Source organism: Lissotriton helveticus, chromosome 4_1 (genome assembly GCF_964261635.1).
Source record: "Lissotriton helveticus chromosome 4_1, aLisHel1.1, whole genome shotgun sequence".
Taxonomy (NCBI): domain Eukaryota; kingdom Metazoa; phylum Chordata; class Amphibia; order Caudata; family Salamandridae; genus Lissotriton; species Lissotriton helveticus.
The window spans coordinates 147,854,593-147,872,835 of record NC_136063.1 but is presented as its reverse complement, the minus strand read 5'-3'; the positions used below and the strand labels follow the sequence as shown (position 1 = coordinate 147,872,835).

The following is an 18,243-nucleotide window of genomic DNA, read 5'->3' as shown; positions in this document are numbered from 1 at the left end:
ACAGGTTATTAATTGTCTACATATGCCATGCCCACATGTGCAGAGGTAATTTGCACATGCAGGAAATTTGAGACTATTGATGAGTGTAATTCAAGGACAAAATGATTACTTGATAGATGGCAGTAGTGTCTTTATAAAATCAAGCCCCGCCCTCAGCTCCGCCCCTTGCCCTGCCCCCTAGCTCAATTTGATGAGTACCTGCACTTATTTTTTCCCATTTAAAGCACTGTTTCTATGTAGTGTAGCTCCCAAACAGCTATCTTGTTCATTTTGTGCTATATAAACAAACACTTAAAGTAATCACATTAAAATCTTTGCATCTAGTGCAAACCCAGGCTGTTTCTCCAAGAGGAACCAGTGAGATCCGTTCTGCTGCACTTTATTCTGTGCTCCCCGTTGCTTCAGTCCTGCAGGGTGTATTGTTCCGCCGTGCCGTGTGGCGCTCAGAGCAGGTTGCTGGCATTCGACCAGGGCGAGGATGCTCGTAGAGGTCTGGGCTCCCTTTGCAGGTGTTAAGAAGGTGGTTTAGCTCTGCATGACCTTGCAGCTATTCCGTGCCTGCCTCCTCCAGTATTTTGGATAATATTGGCTCTGTCATCTAGTTTCTAGGCGGGCGCTAGGACTGCACGTCTCCTCCAGCTTGGGCGTGCACCGTGTAGAAATGGCTGTCAGGGTGGTCACATCTGCAGCAAGGGGGAACATCCTTTACGACGCGGATGTTACCCCGTAGTACCGTTACAACGCGTATTTTAGAACGCAAGTCGTAACCACGACTTGCGCTGGAGGCGCTAAAGGACAAGGAATAGTAGATTTACTATTCTAACACCTTCCCTACTGTATGTAGGCTGGTGTTGGAATAGTAAATTAAACTATTCCTAAGTCCGCACCCCTACCGCGCAAGTCGTGGTAACGACTTGCGTTGTAAAATACGCGTTGTAACGCTACGCGTGGTAATACCACGCGTCGTAACAACGTACATCCGCAGAAGAGTAGGTCGTGTCTTTTTCACGCCTGCATTTAGACACATGCCCCACTGCACTTTGAAACTCGTATTGTCATCTCCATTCTTTAGGTCTGGCTTGAGAGCGTAGCTATTGCAGGACCTTGTGTAATCATCAGAAAAAGGACCTTTAAGAAGCACTTCGAGAGGGGGTGTTGGCTCCGCCAATATGCTGTTTAATCTGGGTACACCATTTGATTGGGCAGAATGTGTATGCTTCTGCTGAGAGAGTGCTGCTTACACTCCTATTGGAGGGAAGTTCACTCACTCAAGATGGCCTCCACGTTGAAAGACAATGACGCAGTGTAGTGCACAGTAATGACAACAATTCACAGGGTCAGCAGTCATCACTCTTTTATGTTTATGCTCCCCTCACCACACAGGAGAGGATGTTTTTACAGAGAATTTGGGCGAGCTTTCTGCACCCAGCCAAAACCACACGTTCAGCATCGATTGGTCATAAACAGCACAAACAGAAGCAAATTAAATGCACATCCACGTCACCATCCCTCTCAGAACCACCAACACGTTCTTTGAGAGATTTATTTGATTTTAGTGTATTGCATGCAAAGTAAAAAAAAAGCCTGTCACATCCTGGAAAGAAACAAACAAAATGTTAAAATAAAAATTTGTGTATGCAACAATTGGAAATAATCAAGTTCCATCGTTGAACCTCATATGGACCAGCAGCTGTGGAATGGTGCAGCGAACTGCGTTAAGCGCCAAGAATATCGCAATTGTTCAGAACACGTATTCTGCATAGTTTATTTGCTGCACAAATGTTCATGAATGTCATGGCATGAGTTGAATTGTTTATTGGTGATTTCCTTAATAGCAGTGACAGCTACCTGACCAGGTGGAAATAATTCATTATCAGCCTTAATGGGGTGAAAGGCTGATTCGGCTCACCTCATAGCGGTGTGGCTGGAATTCGAGCCTGCTGGCTACACTAGCAAGTGTCTCCTACCAGGGCACCAACGCACTCAGCTACCGTACTAGAATTGTGGCTTACCTGTGAGGTTCTGCTCGTGTAAGATCCCATTTGCAGGTGCATCAGCCATTTCAGCTGTCTTGCAGGCTAATGTTTACAAGGCCACCATGTGAGGCATTCGCTAAATGGGAGGGACAGCACCTATGACATGTCTTGACCCTCTTGGAGGAGAGGGCGGTAGCAGCATTTGATCGGTGTGGGGTTTAAGCGTACGGAAATTATCCTATTACTTACCGGTAATCTTCATTACCCTGATTCGTAGTCCTCCTCGTCCCATTTGTGACTGAATGAGGCGATTCTGCTTTCAGGCAGAGCTCCTGACACGCTATGGGATTCCTAGCTCACTTCTTGTGTCCTTCTTCTATGTCCACCGATACTGGTAGACGAATGAACCTCCCACCACCCCTCCTCCTGTAACTTGCACAACCTCAAGATGGAAGTTGAAACTTGGAAGGGAGGAAAGGCTGTGGACTTGGGCAAGGAGTATTACGAATCAAGCTAATGAACATTACTGGTAAGTAACTGGATCGTTACCCTCTCATCTCGTCCTTCTCGTCCCAGTCATAACTGAATGAGGATATACCAAGCTTCAGAAAAACCTATGCGCCAACCAAGTGATGCAATAAATCATATTTGATCTCAGGAGCAGCCCTACAAGTGAGGATATCACACCACAGCCTCTTAAGAACCTTAACGGCTGACCATTGTCCCTGAAATATATCACCTCTGGCTTTGTTGAAGTTCCCAATTTGCCATCACATTTAGCACGGATACACCTTCAGTGTTTTAGCGCCTTACTGAAGCACCTAATTCTCGCTACATTGTAGTTAGATTTGCAGTATCGCACATCTGGGTTGGTATATCATATAAGCATCTACGGCTGCAGGGTGCACGTCTGACATCACAATGGGTACGGGACGGTCATACCACTAAATGGTGACAGACGATGCACACACCCAAAACAAAAAAAAAAAGACAGAGAAAGAGGACAAAAAGAGCAATATTCCAGACTCAACGACTAGATGGCAGAATAATGCAGAGCATGTGAATCTGGGAAAATTCATCAAGCTGCAAAACTGCACCTACAGGTAAGTAACAATTTAATTGTGAGCAGCCCTGTATTTTGCTCTTTGAAGAAAGCTGATCGTGGAGTGTTTAATAGTTCCCATGAATATGTTAATCAATTCAAAGCCCAGGGAAGGTAGACCTTGTTTTGGGGGGAAAGAGGGCAGTGATGCTTGGAGGGTGTCATATGATATTGAAGATCCCTGCACACGTTCTTTATCTGTAACTAGCAGCCCGTCCCGACGTTGTCCGGGAGCAATTAGGCTTCAGGGCCCCCGCCTGCCCCGAAGTTGTCCGTGGGTCCCCCGGAGCCTTCCTCCATATATTGCAGTATTATACCTCTATGTTTACTTTGTACGCTTTTGTAACCTGCACACATCACTTTTTCCTCCTGTAATGCAGTATTATACCTCTATGTTTACTTTGTACGCTTTTGTAACATGCACACGTAACTTTTTCCTTCTGTAATGCACTGTTTGGCTCACTTTTGTAATTCTCCGTTTGCTTCCTCTTGCTCACGATGTACGCTTTTGTAACCTGCACACGTAACTTTTTCCTCCTGTAATGCACCGTTTGGGTCACTTTTGTAATGCTCCGTTTGCTTCCTCTTGCTCACGATTGTCATTTTTGCTTAATTTTTCCGCCGCTCACCGCTCCTGAATAAATAAACAAATAACCTACCTCATCCGCCGCTCACCGCTCCTCCCCGCGCAATGTCCGCCGGTCCTCCTAGCGCTCCTGGATGCCGTTCCTCCCCGCGCTCCTCACGTCAGCACGCACGTCGCGGTCGGCGCTTTTTCCAAGGGACTACTTTTTTTTCGGTAAATTTTTTAAATAACGTATATTTATTACGTTTATATAGCCTATGTCCATCTGCACACCCTGACGATTACAACGATGTATCGGGTGTTTGGATTGGCGCTGTGGTTCCCGAGTTTACCCGCCTCAAAGGTTCAAAGTTCTTCCTTTATAATAGTAGTATAGATGAGAGAAGGCAAATATATATTTTATTCTTTGACTGAGCGCCCTATGACATTGTGAATTGGTACCAGCAGCTGTGGGCTGGTGCAGCCAACTGCGTAAAGCTCCATGTTGTACAGCTACAGCAAGATACACAATGAAAGACACCTCTATCAGGGGAAATAGCGCCTTAAATCCAGATCTTTAGGCATTGCCAGTGTTTATTTTCATTGGTTTGAAGATTGTGAATGAAGAAATTGCTGGGGATTGATTTACGGTTTGGAATGGTATTTATTTTATTTTTGTTTTTTTTATAAAGTAGGAGCATGACCCAAAGGCGGGTATGGTTTGGTGCTATGTAGAGGTTGTTCAGACCTTAGAAAAGCAATAGCTTTTTACTACAGCCAGCTAATGCACGAGGAGGTGTTTTACAGCGTGACCCGACTCTAGATTCACATTCTGTACATTATACTGCCACTTAGCGGTTGCACCTTAGTAAAACCTTTTAAGTTGTGGGCGCAGTCTGTATGATGTGACGACATAAACTTTCAATGCACAACAGTGGCGGCCACTGACAATCTAGAGTGGAGGATGGGAGCGGGGGGGGGGGAGCATGTTAGAGGAATGATAATATATATATATATATATATATATATATATAATGATTGACCTGCCAGACGCGTAAGTGCTCCTCTACCTCTCTCCTCCCAGCAGTCCATGTGCCACAGCACAGGCTCCCTACCCAATCCAGATGCTTCTCTCACGCTATATCTAGCATGAGAGAGGCGCCTGGATGGGCCAGAGCGGGCTGATTTGATGCTCACTCAGGCACAGGGAGCCTGTAGCTTTTCTCCAACCCGGTTGGCGAAATTTAAGAGCGTATGTGTGTTTGGCCAGCCTAGGACAGCCGGCCAAACTGGTATGCTCACTTATAAGTGCTCACCGCTACTCCTCCTTGGCATGGCCCGGGCTCGCAGCAGCTCAGGCTTCTCAGGCAGTGATAAATAAAATAATAATACAAATATTTTATTATCATTACATTTTTCATCTGCTGGCAGTGGGACGACGCTCCTCCGCTATTACGGAGCAGCCCTGCCTGATCCACAATGCCCAACAACTTCATCGCCATCTTTCATCTCTATTTTCTCCCATCATGTTGGGAATCATTATCCCTATTGTGATCAACAATTGAAGATTATTTGAATCAACATGGTGGGCAATTAGGATTTTCTTCAAACAGTGAAGAAATACTTTGCCACTGAAGAATAACTGATGCAGCGAACTACTAGATGGCGGAATAATGCACAGCAGGTGAATCTATATACACCTCAAGCTGCAAAACAGATGTTGCTGCGGCATTTCATTTTTCCTTCATCAACTCTTTGGGGCTTTCTTGAGATAAACATTTATACTCTCTTAAAGGCTTGGCCTTCTTGGGGATATCAGATGTGAGGGTACATTTCTAATATAAGTTTCTTATACGTTTGATGCATTATAATTTATTTCGTGTTCAAAGCTGCTTGTTTAACCAGTATCGATTTTTACTTTCATCAATGATACAGCATGTTTGATAGGGGAAGGGTGACAAGTCAGTAGTTCGACTGTTTCGGGGGGTGCACTGTGACGCTGAATGTCACAGTATCATCTGTAAACACTAGAACAGCAATGATGGGGGAATGGTGTGCAAGTCACATTAACCCACCAGCTTGCTCTATTTTCCTTGCAATTCAATGCTCTTCGAGAAGTTCCTACTTCTGAAGATAAAGACACAAGCAGCTCAAATGGAGCGTGTCCCATTTTTAAATTTAATTTTCCATACATTTAAAGAAGGATGTGCATAGTCGTTGCATGGCTGTGCAAATTATTACATTTAACTCTGAAATTCTATTAAAAAAAAAGTAGTTCTGTTTTTACGGTGTTCAAAATCATTTGCGTTCTGCAGTGCCTTTTTGGGTGGTTGGGTTGGTTCAACCACTTTTGAGTTACTGATGAGCAATACAACATCCTGGTGGCTGTAAATGGCTGAACTGATTTGGCTCCAGCCTCTTCAAAATCCAAGGTTGTGTTGTATGTGATATTTGTAAAGATGAAGAAAGCAACTTATGAGGTTTATGAAATATAAGACTTTATGCATCTGATGTGTTGATTTAATAGAACTGCTTACTGATTTGTCAGCAGCATTTTAAGTTTCTCTTTTATTTCTCTTTTTGCAGCTTCATGTGGTCCTATGAGAAGATCCACCGCAGCATCGCTCATGTCTTCCAAGGCGAATTGGTCTCCAGTTTCGATGAGGAATTTCGGATACTCTTTGCCCAGTCCGAACCCCTGGTTCCTCTGGATGGTGCCCCCATTATAAAGATGGATAACCCATTTCAAATAACCCCTTACGGCGGAGCCCGGCCGTTGTATCAAAGGAAGCTTCACATGATGTTCCCAAGAGATGATGGCTCAATGAACTCCCTCCCTACATATGCCGAGCGGGTCGACCTAGACCGGCACTACCTGCAGGGCTTTCGGCGTGACGACATGATGCGGCACACAATGGAGGGCAACGTTATGCGAACGGATCAGAAGAAGATGGCCATGGAGATGGAGCAGAGCAGAGCTTTTCTACGAACCCGACAGCTGGAGGTAGATGGCTTGAAGAGGCACAGCTTTGCAGAGGGCACCTACGAGAACTATTCTGCCGCCAAACAGTACAGCCGGCAGATGTTTGTCAACAACAACGACGAGTATCGATTCCAGTCTAGTCATTTCCAGAAAGAACAGTTCTACCAAGCCGAGCGCAATTTGGGACCTACACGGCCACAGGGTCTGTTTGAGAAAATCAGAGCGGGCCGCCAGGGATTCCCAGAGCTGGATGAATATGGAAATGATCCGCGCTTCCTACCGGAGCCTCCGCCAATTGAACCAAATTACATGCAGGAAGGTTATCCTATGAGACTCGATTACGTGCACTCTAGCTCCTCTCGAGAAGCTCGACTTGGCTCAGACAAGGTGAACCTTGGACCAGAGGGTAGACTGGGTTACGGTATTCAGAAGAGGCAAAATGTGGGCCAGAAGTACATGTGCCAGACCTCTCCAACTCAGAAGCAGAGTCTGGAGCAAAGGCAATTCTCACAAGACCAAGAGGTGGACAAGAAGCCTCAAGAGAATAAGCAGGGTCTGCGGAACTGGAGAATTTCATCTTACATGAGTGCCTACCAGCCTGATCCTTCAGAAGAGGGCCTCCAGATGGCAATAGAGCCAGACTACGATGACGATGCTTTGGTTCCTCCGGAGAGAGCAGTTCCCACTAGTGAAACACTGGCCAAGTTTTCAGTGGATGACATTCCCCCATACAGGACGTCCGGAGCAGGGGTGCCTACAGAGAGATCAATGTACCCTAGTGACAATCTGGCAAAGTACTCTGGAGCTGTGGTGCAAAAAGAGAGAGAAATGAACACTAGTGAAATACTAGCAAAGTACTCTGGAGCTGTGTCGTCAACAGAGAGAACAATGAATACTAGTGAAATACTGGCAAAGTACTCCGGAACAGTGGTGGCAACAGAGAGAGCAATGAACACTAGTGAAACTCTGGCAAGGTACTCCATTGACCCGATTCCTCCATTCAGACCTACTGGCATGTTCAACACCACTGCCTTGGAGACAGAAAAAGCAAAAGAGGGGGCAGTGGTGGAGAAAGACGGCGAGGAAACCTCCATAGTACGGCATGACTCCTTTAGGTCCAGAATGAACCCGCTGATTCAGAGGAGTTCGCGTCTGAGGTCTTCTCTGATCTTTAGCTCTTCCAAAGTTGAACAGCATGCCTCAGCAACAGTCAAAGTGCAGCGCTTCCAGAAGGAGGAAACTGGCAGCGAGGTTACCAATGAAACCGAAGCCGGAATCATGTCCTCTAAAGTAGCACAAATTTTGGAGAAGTACAAATCCATCGGTAAAGACACAGAAAGCATGTCCGTGAGCCAAGGGGCGACGGTCTCCAGAGTTCAAGAAGAAGACTCCCAGGGCACGCAGAGCCACAGCACCGAAACCATGCAGTACAACAAAACCATTAAGTCCACGGTGCTGGACTCGATGGAGCCCTTTAGTCGTACACTTCTGAATGCACAGTATAATATGTCTTCAGTGAGCTCACATACTACGGATCTTCCAAACACTGACAATCACATAGTTACCATGAGCAGCAAGGTTGAAAATATGTCCTCTGAACTCTTCACCACAGACAGCAGCAAACCTGCTCTTACAGAGATTAGAGAAAGTCTAACCTCGGTGGCAGAAATCGAGGAACCCCCAAAACAGTCTAATCTTGAGGCAAAGAAGCCACCCAGCAGACAAAATTCTGCATTGATTTTTGGTAATGCGCTGGAAAGTCTGTCAAGGAATCCGGAGTCATCAAACGCTGGGAATAAGTGTGAAGAAGACAAGCCGGAGCAGTCGCCAATGGAGTTTTTGAGGAAAGGATCATTAAAGTTCAAGCAGTTCTTGAATCCAAAAGCTGACAAAAAAGTAGAGGAAGAATCAACTTCTGATAACGCCAAGTTAGAGAAGCAAGGCTTGGCTTATAAGCGCCACTCGAAAGGAGATGTTCTGGAGTCAATAGCAGGGACTGAGATTGATGATAAATTCAAAAAACCTGCTGCACCACCACCTGTATCGACACCAGCACCAACGCCAGCACCAACGCCAGCACCAATGCCAGCACCCACGTCAGTGCCAGCACCCACTCCAGCACCCACGCCAGCACCCATGCCAGCTCCAACGCCAAAGACCAGCCAGTCTCCCCAAAGCCGATTTCCCTCTTCAGCATCCAATGTCATTTACAGCAGCAATCTACGTGATGATACCAAGGTGATCCTGGAGCAAATATCTGCTCACAGCCAGAAGAATCGCGCCGAGATGGCCAAACAAGCACAGCAGGCCCTCGTGGCTAACAACGATGATGAAAAGTCCAAACTGACCAGCAGCAACAGTTCGCTGGACAACCAAAAGGAAGAGGCCCCTCCAAAGGACGAGGCCCTCACGAGAACTGACAGCTTTATAAGCCGCAGTCGATTCATGAGGCCCCAGACATCGACCGAGGACAGGGACACCATCTTGAAGAAGATGGAAAGCATGCGCAAGGAGAAACGGGTCTACAGCAGGTTCGAGGTCTTCTGCAAGAAAGAGGAGCAGCCAAACAATGGAGAATCTGATGGTGAGGCAGACCACAAAGACAAGAGGATTAGCAAATTCATGCCCAAACTACTAGGCACCTTTAAAAGCAAAAAATGATCTAAGCGACCCTGTCCTTCGGGAACGCCAGGGTCACAACTATCTTATTGGAGAATGGGAATTGGGGCGGGGGGAATAGGGGGGGTAGTTATAATCGCATTTAGCTGCTTCCGTTGAAAAAGCCATAGTTACGACAGGCTCACCTAGGCTTGTCGAGCGCCCAATGGGCCATTCAGGTAGCGCAGGCGCACAGCTTTTCACTGGAGGCCTACTTGAAGCGTAATGCTATTTATGATGTTGCACAATCACTTTTGATGTTTACGTCAAGTGACCTGGAAGTGAATGTGTAAATGAACCACCTTCAAGAGACACTGCCCACACCAGGGACTCGTTTGTGTTTCACGAGCGTGAGAACCATAGCTTCTGGGAAAACCATGAGTGATTGAAAACATAATTTGCCTTTTCCAAAACCCTTATCCCCTTGTTTTCTTGTTTTTAGGATAGCGATTCTCCCTGTGTTTGCCACATTCCTGCGTTGGCCACCAAGTGATGCTTAGAGTCCCCCGCTTACCCCCATGATCATAATATGTGGTTTCTCCGGAGGAGCTGTAATGGGTTCAGAGTGGCAGGATTGAAGCTACGCTGTAGATCCCAGAAGAATGTCCCCAGTTACTCCTAGTCTGATATCAAACATGATATGCTTTGTGGTACATACTTGTAGACACTGGACAACCCGCGGGCACTCATGCCATAAGACGTAGACCTATGGAATGCCCAGGTCTAGAAAGTATTGTCCAATATAGAATCCTTACATATCATTAACCATTGGCTGTATGAGATGGGCCCATGCAGACCTTAATGATGGTGCACGGTGGATCAGTGGGACAGAAGCATCGCCTTGAGCTGTTGTCCTAAAGGCACTTACCAAGGTGTAGCGCTTTATGAAACTCCAAAATGAATTTATAATGATGGGTAGGGTCCGTACGGATGTATAATTTACTATTCCCATGCACATTTTAAGACCAGACAGAAAAATTAAATTCAGGGATGGAAAGTGATACAGAGACCAAAGCAGTGGGTAACCAGAGCCCTCCAGTGCTCGGTCATTCTTCTTGTGGGCAATGCCATGAGATCTCACTTAATGCACTTAATATTCAGGGTCAGGTTTACACCCAATTTGGGGGTTTGGAAGGCGGCACGAAGCCTTCTGTCATCTGAGTGGTAACTTGGCAGAAGTCTCATGCCCAATAGATGTAGGCTCGTCACAGATATTCATTGACCTTGGGTTGAATGGGGGGCCCCTGAAGAATGGAGCCCCCTGTACTGCAAGAACTGCAGGGGCCTGTGTTAAGCCCCTGCCCAGACCACAAAGAAGTAAGGCAGATTAATTTCGGGTTGATTCTCAGGTGTCCAACATTGTTGCCAATGCTCAGCACAGTTCTTTCACTTTCCCAAGCAAACGGGAGCCCCAGTCTCACAAGCAGGAAGTCTCAGCAGATCCGTCACGCCTACAGGAAGTGACCTCACGCGCACAGCCCACTTATGCCTTGGAATGAAAGAATGTTGTGCTTATGCACAAATTATGTGATGGGGAGGCCAAATTATGTGGCAGGGTTGACTAAATCATTTGGTAAGAAAAGCCATATTATGTGGCGTACTGCAGTACATTTTAGGACAGTATTACTGCCACATTTTGTCTGTTTTTTACACACGTTTTACACTGCCTAGGCAAAGGTCCCATCTCATTAGTAACAGTTTAACACTGAAATGCAGCAGTAGGTATTGAAAGGTGACCAACCATGCAGCTTTCGAAAAGGGCCTTTCACTGCACGGCAACATACGTCGTTGTCGTTTCAGGTTATTTTTATCCGATCTAGCTAGAAACAGTTTTTTGCAAAATATGCAGCAGATGATCAATTATGAGGCAAATGCAGCAAATCCATAACTATGCAGAAAACGGCACAGCCACAAAATAACAAATATCCAGTGGTCTTGACTGCATGGAATGGGGTACATGCCCGATGCAGGAGTCTCTACGATGGCAATGGGTTAGAGTTCTATACATTTTCGTAATAGGGGATGTTGCCGGGAGGCTTCGACAAATACATTTACACATGTTGCTTATTACCTATGTGCGGGAGGCCCATCAAATAAACATAGTACCATATGCAAATGTGTATAGTGCCTTGTGGTGGATTCCGGCGGATCTATTGCCATCCACTCAAGGTCAATAACATGAGACTCACCAAGATGGATCACAGCATGCATCTGCGGTCTCTCAACCGCTCCAAGATTCCATTCATGGGCAAAAATCTCTACGACAATGATTGAGATTAGAAGAGTAATTTAATCCAGTCCTAAATTGAATGGAAGGCGAGTTTGTGTTGATTTAAGCGTGAAATCCGCCTCAATATTTTTTGTAGAAAGATATCTATGTAAGGTGAAGATTTTGGCAGTCTATATTTTGGAGTGAATACATTTTATAAATATATTTTGCAGTGTATGTTTTCATGGAAGAACTAAACTAAAAGAATCTGGCTGCTTCACCGGCATAGGTAACATCAAATGAGGAAAGAAGTATGCAATACAGGAAGGTCAAAAAACTCGAAAGAAGTGAACATTTAGCGAACTTCTCCAGACAGTAACTGCCCAATGCCCGGCCACCTTCCCTCAAACACCATCTCAACCATGGCGACCAAAGTTAGGATGATGTCCAAAGGGGCATGGAAGTGGCTACTCTCTGTGGTAGGCCATCTCATCCGGCTAAAAGGTTAGCACAAAGGTGCTTCCTCTTTGCAGGTATGGAGGTATATAAGGGGGGCCAGTGCTGGCAGATGCCACCCCTTGCTTGCCCTAGCCACCCCTTGACTCAAGGGGCCTGAAAGCTGCGGCAAGAACAGAAAGTAAACAGAGTTGTAAATTCTGTGATTTGCAATGTTTACTCTTTCCATAGCACTGCAGCAGCAAACAGGAGACAGTTAAGTGATCAAAGATGGACCAGGGGGTCATAGCTGTCTTTCATTTGGTGGTCAAAATGTGCCTGTTGTCACATCCCTGTAGTCCTAATGCACAGTGTTTACAAGAGCACATATGGTTTGTAATTTGAAGTTTTAGCCCTCTCTTAGACTATTTCTTAATGTTATTCAACAGTCTCCTAACTGCAGATTCCTCTCCCTCGATTTACGAAGTGCCATCTTTTGTTGGAATAAAAGGCGTGGTCTCTTTTTTCTTCTTGTGGACTTGTGTTTACAGCACTCCTCCTCCAGGGTGTTTGATGGTCAGGCTGCCGGAAGACCTTCTTTACAAGAGCTCCTGCATTTCTGGGACTCTAGGCAGCTCAACAGCTATTAGTGAGGTGGTAGGCTAAATCAGTCCCACACAAAGACACCAAGATGTGACTGAGACAGGCAAAGTTCTAAAAAAGTAAATGAATAAAAAATTGTCCAAAAACAGAAGCAGGATAACAACACAGCAGTTTAAAGCTAGGTATAGCTTAAGGGCAGGTAAAGCCTTTGTGTGAAATGTAGGCATTCCAGGGGCATTAGAGATGGGCCTGGCAGTTTATAAACAGTTATTCAAATATTTGATTTTGAATCCAAGGTGCTCTTCTCACATTTATGAGTTGTGCTCTACTAAGACATGCCAGCAATACCAGCAGATCCCCACAACAGGTACGCACCTCTGAATAGCCATGCTCCTGTGGACAAGTCATTCACAAGTCTGCCTGATAGGAGTATATCTTGGCCAGGCATACTTTCACAGATGCTTGTATGTCGAAAGCGAGTACACATTTAGTTTATAGATTGTCGGCCTGAGCTGAAATGCTACGCAGGGCTTCCTCATCCCTAAAGGTAAACTAGGCTGTCCCACTAGGATACAAAGTAAAAAAAAAAAAAAAAAAAAATCAAAAACGGGTTTGGAGCGGGCATGATAGTTGCATGGTTCACTTAAGGCACCATTCGCTAGCAGCTGGTCAAACTCCGCGTCGCATGGCAACTCCAGAAATGATCAAATGTTTTAATAATCACACTAATTGCTCTGTAGTATTCTTGAGTAGGTCATATACATTCAGAAATCCTCTCCAGACAGCATAATGTTTACTTGGGGTGTTTAGGTCCTCGAGGGGCAGCCACTAGAACTACAAATACAGCAAGCTTGTTTACAGCGTCAGAATTTTGGTTCCGGACCCAGCATTGGTGCCAAAACCCAGAATTGAATCCTTTCTCTGTAATTTCTACCGTAATGGTTTGTATTGGGTATATTGTTTGTCTTTTTTGTTTCCTGAGAAACCCTGGCAGGCTAAATGGGCATTGTGGTGGGAGAATCCCCTATGCAAGTATGCAGATCATAGGCTCATGCTGTGGGTGGGGAGCGGATTTCAGCCTGTACAATGCTGTCAACTTAACACTGGTTTCTTCGAGGAGGGTTGCCGGTGAAAGGAACTGATATTAGTGGGGGTGAAATTAAAAGGTGGTAGAACGTAAAGGGTGGCAAGAGATTACTTAAAGTATCTGTTGAGCAAGAGTCATACTTGTCCTCTACAAAACTGATCACAGCAGTCCTTTTGAGGGATTACACGTGAAGCAAACACCACTTTCTTAGGATTATCAATCGTCGTGACATTTCTGAAAACACCTATAAATGAAAGCAAAAATAGCGTTTCGGTCCAGAATGTAGTTCTTGGGCCTCCAACAGGCTTTAAATAAGTTCCTGTGGACTCTGTTGGCGTTCGGTAGTGCTAATGTTGTAGCTCCTTGACAACCACCAGCACTTTTAACACGAATATTGTTAACATGTTGCCAGTTCACGCATGTCAAGTTGATGTTGATAGACACATTGAGTTTTGCCAAGCCTAATAATGTTGATCATCACAAGCTACTTCTAGGATTTTGCCTTCCTAGAACAAGATTGACCACTTTTTGCTGTCAGCATTTGACTAACATCATTGGGGCAGCAGAAGTGACATTACACATTATGACCCCCATAGGACCTTTGACTCTAATGACATAACAAGAATGACATTACATAGCCTGTGACCTGGATTAAAATATCCTTATGTAGTGCAAAAGTACCCAATGACTTCAAACGCTTTAATCAGCTAGTAAAGGGCAGGTTTAAACATATCAAAGATCCCACAGTTGCAACCTGTAGTGAACCCTAAATGACATAGTTGCTATCAGCTAATTTTCCTCAAACGGTGCGGCTATGAGTTCCAGGCTAGTTTGAGTGTGATGGAAGTGTGCACAGAAGCGCTAATATAGTCGTCTCTGCGTCTTCTTCAGGTTCTGGAAATTTATTTCTCTGACATTGTAGAGCCTTGAAACAGAATTCACTCAGCAGTTTTTAAGACGGCGGCTTCCCCTATGCCCAGGTGTATTCCTCTATTAAGGTGTGTAGACGTTCTACTGTTAGACTGAGTCCCCTGGTAAGATAAGCATGCAAATAGAAGGGTAGGTAGGTAAGCAGATGGCTAGGTATGTAGATATATTGATAGATGTAAATGGATGTTTAGATAAATTTATTTTTGGTGTAAATGAATGTATAGGCAACCAGACTGCAAAAGAAGGCAAGTTAAAAATAAGTTTGATTTGATCACAGTGGTTCTTTTGATTGGTTTTATGATTCCATTGGCTTTTACCACCCGAAAGGGGGTATAAATTAGGAAGATTGTAAATTTAAAAGTAACTCAAAAAATAGTTATGGATTCAGGTAAATGAACAATTGACATGTATTGGGGCACATAGGAGGAGGTCTTCACTTCAGAGTGAAGTAGTTTAGGGAAGCATTAGTCGTGGACGTGCACTGGGACCAGATGTAAATGACTCGGTATAGACCTGCTGTAGGTTTGGGTAAGACAGGATATCCCTAACTTTTAATTGACATAGGGAATAATGTGACCGCTCCAAACATTGAGGTCACACGTACCACGATGTGGGCGTAAAGAGGTTTGTGCATACAGGGAAGCTCGCTTTAAAACATAATTTAATTAAATTGGTTGTACTTGAGGGAATTTTCTTCCTACACAAAATGGCTTAAGGCTGCTCATATTGCTTCCCACCTGCCTAAATATCCATTGTTCTTCACACGTCAGGGAAAAGGTAGTTTCAGTCTTTTGTTACTCTCACTCTTATCCGGCACATTGTGGTACTGCAGAGCTGTCGAAAGTGTGTAGAGGCGTTGTATGACCAAGCTATTGAAGAACTGTGTAATGAAGTTGGTCCAGGCACAAATACAGATACAAATAAATTCTTTATTCTTATGTTACAGGGTACAGTTAAGCTAAGGAACTTCAACCTAAAGATTTTCCGGTATGGCTCAAACTCTTACCTCCCTATGATCAACTGGGACTACAGCCTCTGCTGCTCCATCTTCTTGCCTGTCAAAGCTGTGTCTGAAGATCACTCTTTCCACCTTCTTCCTCTACTAATGATTACTCCATTCACTCCCTGGTCATTCTTTGTGGTATCCTTTTTTCTTCACTGAACGTACTTTGGTATCTGAGGCAAACATGGCCTCAAGTCTTAGCTTAACTGTATCCGGTAACATAAGACTAAAGAAGAACGTGTGAATATTCCTCGGCCTGGACCACTTTTGTTACAACTACCCTAGGAACAAGGATGCACAAGGTCTTAGAATTCTTCTACTTACCTAGGATTTTTTCAGAGAGCACGTGCGACTTGATCTTGAGAAATGGCCGCAAGCCATTCCTACAGTGTTACGTGGCGGACCATAACCCTGCGGGCTCGCGGCTGCCTCGGCTGCCATCCTTTCTTTGCTCATTGTCGAGCAGCCCTGGAGGAAGTGGGCATTGTATCATGGACCAAACCATAGATGTACTCTTTGGAAAACAAGAGCGGGGGTAGGGGCACGGTTGGTTTTAAATCTGTACATTGTCAAAACTGCACAGTTACCTTGTTCTTGAATAAATAAGCATTTTTAAAACTGTTCCTGAATAAAGGCACCTTTTTTAAAAAAATACCCATGTTCATTGTCATATCTATCCATGGATTTTTTTCTGACCCTGATGTCTGTTGCTCTTGTGTTTCCTTTTGATGGCTCCTGATATGTTTAATTTTAGTATATTTGGAAAATTTGGTAGAATTAAATGGAGATCTAAATTCTAAGTTGCATATTCTTGATTTTACAGACATAACTATTTGTGACGACTACAAAGACAAAAATAAGACCAAAAAAATGGAAAGCAAATGTTTGGAATTTCTTTACCTCCTGTTTATGGCTCCACAACAAGAAAACTTTACTTTTTTACATATTCGCTACCGAATCTTTAAGTTTCCAAAATGCATATGGGGGGCATTCTTTCTTTTCTTTTCTTGAACTACTATTCCTTTCAAATAGCTTTGTTGATTGATGTTCATTATTTTCATCCCTTATGCTTGAGTACTTTCCATGAAAGGACTTATTTCTTTCAGGTCTTTATTGGGTATGTTACTCGATAGTTACTAATTGTTTACTATATATATAGTTGGCTTTGGCTCTGATCGAAGCAATATATTTCTCACACCTCATTCTATTGGCTGTTAGGTGTATCATTTCACCAGTGCTTGAATTGCAATGCAACAGAGTCTATTTTGATTCTCAAAAGTACACGATATATTCATACATTAAACTATGTCTCTTACATATGTATTGTATATAGAAAGCAATCTATCTTTTTAGGTCTCGGCTATTATATCCCGCAGGGATTAATAGCCGAGTGTATAGAAGGCGAAACAAACTCTTGAACAAGCACGGATTATGTGCAGTTCATGTGATGCACTCGTGTGAGACGCGCGTGCACAAACCCATCAGCCTCGCACCGCAATGGAATGCTGCCTTCCAAGCTGCTCCCCCGCCCCCGCCATGAGACTTCATTGCAATGCGCTCCCGCCCGCCCCCCAATAGCAATGCCAAGAGCTTGTTTTTTCAGGGCGCAGCTGCCGGGTGACTTTCACTTTGTCAAATGCGGCTCAGGTCGCTCCCTCCATCCCACAAAATCGTGCATTCTGAGCGCACGCACTCCGTTCTTTTTGCACTCCCCGTCCGCAATCCAGCACGGTGCGCGCGCTCATAATATTGCTGCAAAGGGGTCTGTGCCTTATGTGAATTTTCACAAACCTCCTCCGTCCGCCCGCACTCAATGTGAGCCTTCCACGGCTCACCTCAGACAGGCTCCACTACACTATGGTGATTCACCAGGACACTTGGCATGCAGGCGATGTTGCTTTGAATCCTCCAGGGTACGCCGCGCACATTCCTTTCTTTTTTTTTCAGGGCGCAGCTGCCGGGTGACTTTCACTTTGTCAAATGTGGCTCAGGTCGCTCCCTCCGTCCCACGATATCGCGCATTGTGAGTGCGGGCCGCCTGGGTCGCCCCTGCCCGCACTCCGTTGTTTTTTACACCCCCCACCCGCAATCCAGTACGGTGCGTGCACTCATAATACTGCTGCAAAGGGGTCTGTGCCTTTATATAGACCCCCCACCCCCACAAAAATCGATTTCCTGACGGCGGATGGCTCAGAAAAAGTGTAATGACAAAATGTACGGCTGACTGTTGGCTACACGCTCTGTGCAGCAGAAAAAAGCAAAAGTGTGAAATTCAACGCAAACCTTCACCTTTGTTTGTGAAGTTCCCTGGCTACAGTAAGCACAGCTTTTTTTAATGTGTGTTTCCGATTGCTGTTCATACATACTTTCCCTTTAAATGTTTGTACGCTGTCTCCAGAATACTTAAGGACCATTGTGTATTCAGTCCCTGCTGGCACCTAGCAGGCTGTATGCTTTTTTTTTAAACATGGGATTCATAACATGCGAGGCGTTGCACTCGTTTCTGGGGTGTAAAATGCACGGAGTCTGCTCACAGACCTGCAGTGGAATTCAGAGATCTTCTCATTATGTTATTACCGCTCTGGGCTACATATCATCAGCATTGCAAGAAAAACACATTGCAAAATTGCAGAACAGCCTTTTTCGTCTTTCTTTTTTAGGTCTCGCCTAAGATGTCCCTGGCAGTACACGG

At 44.8% G+C, this 18,243-nt stretch overlaps 1 protein-coding gene across 2 annotated transcripts in view; it reads left to right on the top strand.

Moving 5' to 3' along the window:
* The window catches only part of FAM83H (family with sequence similarity 83 member H), a 228,231-nt gene extending 212,028 nt beyond the window's left edge, over positions 1–16,203 (top strand). Inside the window, exons 5-6 of one of the 2 annotated variants that reach the window (XM_078686617.1) lie at positions 6,230–9,210; positions 15,495–16,203. In XM_078686617.1, coding sequence (XP_078542743.1) covers positions 6,230–9,210; positions 15,495–15,505 — 2,992 coding nt within the window. In that variant the 3' untranslated portion in view covers positions 15,506–16,203. Of the gene's footprint in view, positions 1–6,229; positions 11,758–15,494 lie in introns of those variants that run through there. The other variant, XM_078686616.1, reaches the window with a different exon arrangement.
* Positions 16,204–18,243: the final 2,040 nt, after the last annotated feature.